This window comes from Octodon degus, unplaced genomic scaffold (genome assembly GCF_000260255.1).
Source record: "Octodon degus isolate 3935 unplaced genomic scaffold, OctDeg1.0 scaffold00058, whole genome shotgun sequence".
NCBI lineage: Eukaryota > Metazoa > Chordata > Mammalia > Rodentia > Octodontidae > Octodon > Octodon degus.
This window is the reverse complement of record NW_004524634.1, coordinates 7619741-7627465: the sequence shown is the minus strand read 5'-3', so window position 1 is coordinate 7627465 and position 7725 is coordinate 7619741. Positions and strand designations below refer to the sequence as shown.

Sequence of the window (7725 nt, the reverse complement as noted above, 5' to 3'; positions counted from 1 at the left end):
TAGAGCCCCACCCTTAGGAGCTCATTTGCATATAACTACCTCCTGAAATTTCCATCTCCAAAAGTGCCATTAGACACTAGAGTTTACCATATAAATTTGGAGAGGACACAATTTAAGATGTAGCAGTCTCAAATACATGCATCCAGGCAAATTGCTTTATGTTCCTATGATCATCCGAGCATCAGAGCTGCCATGCAGAAAAGGCCTCGTTAAAGAATCTTCAGTACAAAACTGATATTGTTAATGAACAGTTTATACTCTGTCATAAAAAGGACTTCTAAGTCAAATGGTTACTTAAGTAAAGATATCTAAAGTCTCCATCTGCTTAATACAATGGACAGAATTAGAATTAAGAAGAAAGTGAAAATAACTAGGATCCTTTTGCTTCCTAAAACATAGAGAGATTCTAGCACAGTACAAAAAGGGACAAAATAAAGAAAAACAGGTGGGGAAAATTCTTAATTCCACGTGAAAAGTACGTCATGGCTAAAACATAGAGAAAAGATTGCCAAAAGTCATTATTGCTTTCTACAATAGGGAAGGTTGCAAACATAAAGCAATGTGAAGTAAAATCTATGCCAAAGTAAAAGGGAAATCCAAGTAACTTAAGCCAGTATTATACTATGGCTTAACAAATTTCTTCAGTGTAGGGCCTTAAAACAATGCACATTAACTGTCTTAATTCTTGCAGTTAAATATCTGACACAGATCTCATTGTGCTAAAACCAGATGCTGTTGGCAAAGCTACTACATTCCCTCATGAAAGATTTATAAGATATCTTATTCTTCATCTGCCCTGCTTTGAGAGGCCAACAGTGTTTCTAAAGTCTTGTCTACCCCTTTTTCTGAGCCAGTAATGGCCCATAGAGATCTCAAACAGCATTACGTTAACTTCACCTTTGTTTTCTTCTTCCTTTATTGAAATGCTTGTTATTGGACTCAATCTACTTACATAATCCAAGATAATCTGCCCAATTTGTAGGTCAGTTGATTGGCAAAGCTCAGTGTCACAAGTTACCCTTTGCTAGGTAATTGAATATAATCATGTGCTCAAGGAACTAGAATGTGAACATCTTTGGGGAAAAGGGCATTATTCTGTCTAATTAAGATGTTAAATTCAAATAAAGAACTTAAAATATTCAAATAGTTATATTATTACCACTGCTCTGTCAAATATCTACATACATTTTCCTGACTGAAAATTTAAATGTAATATAACTCTACTTTCAACTGAAGAAAAAAATCTAAACGGAGCCTTATCTAAATGAGACAATTTAGGGAAATTATACTGAATAAAAATCAGACCCAAACAGATGATACATGCCTGATAATTAACTTGAAGTGTCTGGAAATATTCTGAAAAAAATGGCAATTCTGAAAAGTTAAGGATTTGTTAAACTAGAAGTCAGTAGTAGGGAAAAGAGCTGAAAAAAGAGGAAGATTTACTACAGAAAACACAAACATATTGCAAATTAGATCTATTTTGGCTTTTGCTCTCAATAAAATTTAAAATATTAAAAAAGAGATGACAGATGAAACGAAATAGTACACCAAGTTTAAAGGGAACTTGACGTAATGAAGATATGAATAAAAAATAATACAGTTGAAATGTAAAAGTACCGAGTAGATTAAAAATTCCACTATACAATCATTCTATTTTTTTTTTTTTGGCATAACTTGGAATTGAACTCAGGACCTCGCACTTGCCAGGGAAGAAATTATTCCACTGAGCCATCTCCCCGGCCCAATATACAATTATTCTAAAAATACTAGCAAAAGATTTGAAAATTGTTTCTGCTACTCACAGGAAAAGTCAGGAGTTTTCCCACAATCTAGACAAATGGGATGAGGTCCACATCTTATAATCTGAGGCAAATTCTAATCCTTTTCCCAGGAATGACAACTATACTTATGGTTTTGCTTAAATTTTCAAAGTTCATAGATTTCTCCCCCCAAAAAAGAATTTAATTTTTTGACCCAAGAAGTAGCATCTCTGTTCTACTGAAAGAAAATAAGCTGTTTTGTTTTTCTGCTAGGATCTTTTTTTAACATTTTATTAAAATATTTTAGCCAGCACATAGTAATTGAACATATTTATGGGGTATGGTGTGACATTTGAGTACAGGCATAGAATGTGCAGTGATCAGATAAGGGCATTGGCATACCTATCAGCTCAGATACAGATTATTTCTTTGTATTGGAAATATTCAAAATTCTTTTTAATTGTTGTTTTATAATATTGAATTAATTTTTATCTCCTTCTGTTTTTTTGAGATTGTTTGTATGGTACTGAGGATTGAATCCAGAGCTTTCCTGTTCATCCCATTTCCTTGTGAAAAAGGCTGTGTGTAGGCCTATATGTGTATGTGTGTATGTGTGTGTGTGTTTGTGCATGTGTGTATGCTCACACACATGCACAGGTACATATGTTAAAGTACAGAAAGAGAGGGATACAGAGACAGAGACAGAGAGACAGAGAGAGACAGAGACAGAGAGACAGAGAGAGAGAGAACAAAAGCAGAGTATAGAAATGAAAGGAAACACTCTCCTCTTCTTGACTGTATTCTCACTAGTCCCACTCATGAGGAGGAAGCATTAGTATAAGTAGATTTCATCCAGAGAAGCAGACGTTGGCCATAGACACTGCTCCAAGGATAACAGGAGGAAAACTGATGGCCCTGAGGAGTGACTCCAAGCATATGAAACAAAATATTAAGACAGAATAATATAACAATGGCACATTCGGTTAGGGATAATGGGCAATTACTTTTCAGTACTTGCTTAATGCCTAGGAAGCTGCAAGTACTCCTAACAATGTAAGAAATTATGTTCATTGCATTCTGTGCTCTGTACCCAGCAAGTGGCACAAAATGAAGACCGTAGTAAGCACTAAGCATTGTAAAAGACTGGAGGTGTGCTGATTGCCTAGAGGCATCCCTGGACATATGCTCTTACAGAGTAATTTTTCTTCCCTCTCTGATAATTAAATTAGAGCTCAGTTTAGTCTGAGAAATGAAGGATTTGTCAGCCCCGCACAATAGTTTGGGAGTTTGAGCAGAAATCTAAAGTGTGAAACTAGAGCTAGCAAATGGTGACACTATTCCTGAAAAACCCTGTGAAATTTGGAAGCATTTGAGGCATGACTTCTGTTCTCTAGCCTTACTTGAAATGAATGACAGAGCCAATGGGGACTTCATGCAGCCAGGTAATGACCTAGAAGCAATCAGCTGGACTGCTCCTACCTGCAGCTCTCAGAAGTAAACTCCAGGATCTGCAAGGCCTTAGGACCAAAGACCTCCCCAATTTGACAAATGGACAGAGGAATGGAGCCTCTCCTTAAGTGGTGTCTGCCTAAGCAACAATACTAAATGCAAACAATGCACATGGGAAAGAGAGTGACAACTAGAGGCTGTCTCTTAGGGCCATGGAAGCTCCCTTCCTGGCCTGTGTCTAATTGAACTCTTCCTAGCTAAGAACTATCTTTACATGCAATTATTCATAGAATCCCCTTTCATTCTCAAAAGTATCTCGATTTATATGATAAATTACAGTTATCTGTTACAAATAAAATAGTTTGATCTTCTTCCAAAAATACAATGGAATCCTAATACACAGTGCCTCAGAACGTGGCCTCATTTGGAGATGTCTGTCTCAGAGATAATCCATTTAAAGTGAGGCTGTTAGGGTGGATCCTAACCTACTATGACTGGTGTTTTCACAAAAGGGATTGATTTGGACTAGGGCAAAAGGACACCAAGGTAAAGAGACAGGGATAAGGTGGCCATCTGTAACCAAAAGAGGGAGATCCAGAGTGAATCCTGCCCTCACCTCCCTCAAAGGTAGCGATCCTGCTGACACCAGGATGTCTGTCTCTGGCCTCTAGAACTCTAGTACAATGTATTTCAGTTTAAACAAAGAATCTGTGGTACTATATTATGGCAGTTCTAGCACGTTCATGCACACTGTTGCCTTTAACAAAATTAAGGGAATGAATGGAGAGTATTTCCTTTGGTTAGGTAGTGTTAGCGAATGTGGGAGTCCTGAGCTCTCACCTGGGGCCACTGGCGGCAGCAGCTCGAGGAAGGAGTGTGGAGAGAGTAGGCTATACATAGGAAAAAAACATAGAGGCAGATATAATTGCAGATCTTCGAGACAAGCTTAAAGAGGTTGAAAAGGAGCAGCTAACGGCTGCACAGTATGGTTTACAGCTGCTAAAGTGCCAGACTGAACTGCAGAATCAGTTGGATGAACATCGTAATGAAATGATGACCATGACTGAGAATTATAAACAAGAAAAATATGCTCTTCAGAGAGAGGTTGAGCTCAAGAGTCGAATGTTAGAAAGTTTGAACTGTGAATGTGAAGCTATTAAACAACAACACAAAGTGCAGCTGGAACAACTAGAAGAGCAGTTGAATAGAAGCCATGGACAAGAAAGGAATGAACTAAAAAATAAGTTAGAAAAACTGAAAGTGGAGTTAGATGAAGCAAGGCTTAGTGAAAAGCAGCTGAAGCATAAATTAGATCACCAGAAGGAACTCCTGGCTCAGAAATCAGAGGAAATACGGATAGTGTCTGAGCGTGTACATGGGATCTTGTCTTCGGAGATGCTGGCTCTTCAGGTTGAGCTGACTGAAATGGAAAGTATGAAGACCATCCTCCAAGAAGAAGTGAATGAACTACAATGCAGACAGGAACAACTAGAAAGTTTCAGTAATAACTTAATGCGCAGGGTAGTCCAATTTAAAGAAGATAAAGAAGAGCGGGAAAAAGAAGCAGTTTCTTACTACAGTGCCTTAAAGAAAGTTTGTGTGGAAAATCAGGATTTTCAGATGCAGTTGAATCAGGCACTCCAGCAAACTTTGGATCCCAATAGTAAAGGCAACTCTTTGTTTGCAGAGGTGAAAGATCGAAGGGCAGCGATGGAACGCCAGCTGATAAGTATGAAAGTCAAGTATCAGTTATTAAAGAAGCAAAGTGTATTTAATAGAGAACAGATGCAAAAAATGAAGCTGCAAATTTCCACATTACTACAGATGAAAGGATCTCAGACTGAATTTGAACAGCAGGAACAGTTGTTTGCCATGATGGAGCAGAAAAAATGGTGAAATAAAACACCTTTTAGGTGAAATTAGAAATTTGGAGACATTTAAGAATTTGGTGGAATCTAAGCCTTCCATGCCAGGCAACTCTGGTCTAGAAGACAAAACCTACTATACAGATTTACTTCAGCTAAAACTTGATAACTTAAACAAAGACAATGAAAGCACCAAAGGTGAGCTGTCCATACAGCGAATGAAAGCGTTGTTTGAGAGCCAGCGGGCCCTGGATATTGAGCGAAATCTTTTTGCAAGTGAAAGACGCCTTCAGCTCGTAGAAAGTGAAAATATGAAGCTAAGAGCTAAAATTGATGAACTAAAGCTGAAGTATGAACCTGAAGAGAAAACTGAAGTGCCTGTGCTCAAAAAGCGGCGTGAGGTGCTCCCTTTGGATGTAACTGCCCCTACAGAGGATACCAACTTGGAGTTAGAAGAACCGATTTCTACAAACACACCTATAGCCGCTATCTCTCCTTGCAAAAATCTCCCACTGGATCTGCCTCCAGAGAAAGAAAAAAAGTGTGTGAAGCTTGTAGATGATCCAGCGGATGCTGAGGCCTTATGTGAAAGAAGTGGAAATGCCCCCTGTGCTGCCAGGTTAATTGCTGAACCACAGCTTCAGATGGAAGCTAAAGAAGGGAACGAAGCTGCGATCAAGCTAGGAAAGGAGCCTGCTAAGAAGCCACACCCTATTGTGTACGTGTCCTCCAAGTCAGCTCCAGAGACTCAGTGTCCTCAGCAGTAGACTGCTCTTTCACTACTGGCCCCAAAGTCGCCTATGAAGCTCAGTTGAGACTCATCTGAGGAAGCCTCCTTGTGGATTGACTGTACCACCCCATTTTTGTGTCCTGGTGTTTTCGGGATTCTGTGACTGAGTGCTGAAAATGTAGTCTATCCTAAAGAAATTAAGCTGCTGACCCTGCATGGAGCATCTACAAGTCCCAGTGAGTAACCTGTTAATGGAAGAAAATGTTATAATTAATGTAAATCTTTTGGCTGCTTTGTTATCTGAATTTGTAAAGTGATGCAAACACTTAACCTCCACTTGAAGCCATATATTTGAAAAGAAAACTTTGAAATTATTATATTTTCCTATGTACTTTTTAGTTTTTCATTGTTGTAAAAATAGGCAATTTGAGTTTTTGTTTTGATTTTGGGGTTTTCTTTAATTTAATTTAAAAATACATATTGTGGCAGGATTTTGTCCATGTTTAAAGCACCTGTATTCACTTTTGTATTAATATGCGTGATTTTGAGTTTGTATCAAGCATATAAAACAAATTAAAATTTAAAATTTGGAATAAAAAATTAAGATGTGCTATATATATATATATATATATCAACTCTGCATAAATATTATAAACATTATATATTGCAAACATTTACCTCCCAAAAAGGTGAAGGATCAAAAGAAGGATGGAGCTGGGAGGAAGGAAAGAAAAGAGTATAAAAAGGAATTAACTTGTATTATATTAATATACCAACTGCCCCCAAAATGCAAATATCATCTACAGATATGTACTATTAAAACAATAAAAATTAAATAGAAAACCAAAAATGCCAGAACTACAGAGCTTCAGAGACCATCTGAAATTCAGGACTTTAGAGAGCATGAAGACACGTCTGTATTTGTGCTAGGAAGGTTTTGTTTAGCATATAATCTCATTTGCTAACATTTTTAGTTAAGAAATCAAACTGTATATGATTTAACTCCAGCTGTTACTCTATTTACAATGAGTTGTGTGAATTTAGTATTGCTTCTAAGGAGAGGCTCCACTCCTCTGTCCAGTTGTCAAACTGGGGAGGTCTTCCTTTTCTACTGCTTGATACTATATTTGTGGAGAACAAATTGATATTTTCATGTGTTTGTAATGTGGACTGATGAAATCAAGCTAATTAATATACCCATCACCTTACTTGCCTATCATTGTTATGCTTGGACATTTAAATTTTCTCTTATTTTGAAGAAAACATTACTATCAACTAGAGATCTAAAAAATTACTCTAGGCTGGCAAGATAGCTCAGGAGACAAAGTGCCTGCTGGGGCAAGCCCAAAGACCAGGGTTTGGTTCTGCATGCCATGCTGGCCCTGTCCCCTGGCACACTGAGCCCATGACCGAGTCTGGACATGGCGGCACACACCTGTAATCCTAGTGCTGGTGAGGTTGAAAACAGGAGGATCACCAGAAGTCCAATCTGTGTAGTGAGAACCTCTACCAAATACACAAATGGAAAAAAAAGAAAAAGAAATGAATAAAAATGTACTCATTCTATTGGGAATTTTGTACCATTTGACCAACTCTCTATCCCATCTCTCCTCATCACATCTTCCACACCAGCCCAGCTCCTGGTAACCTTTACTCTACTCCTCATTTCTATGAGTTCAAAATTATTAGATGCCATGTATAAGTGAAACTATGTAGTATTTGTACTTCTGTGCCTCATTTATTCCACATAACATAATGTCTTCCAGGTTGAATGGGAGAATTTCCTTTTTCACTTGGACACCATTCTCGTCATCTATTCATTCAATTATAGACACTTCAACTCATCCCACATCTTAGCTGTTGTTAATGATGCTGCAATGAACATGAGGTTGAAGGCATTATTTTAAGAGTACCATAG

The 7725-nt window shown here is 37.8% G+C and overlaps 1 protein-coding gene across 1 annotated transcript; it reads left to right on the top strand.

Moving 5' to 3' along the window:
* Positions 1 to 4231: 4231 nt before the first annotated feature.
* On the top strand, positions 4232 to 5865 carry LOC101576769 (protein Spindly-like). Its single transcript, XM_023718486.1, is given in 2 exon segments — positions 4232 to 5096; positions 5098 to 5865. Coding segments are annotated over 2 exon segments (1581 nt in total). The 5' UTR covers positions 4232 to 4262; the 3' UTR covers positions 5845 to 5865.
* Positions 5866 to 7725: the final 1860 nt, after the last annotated feature.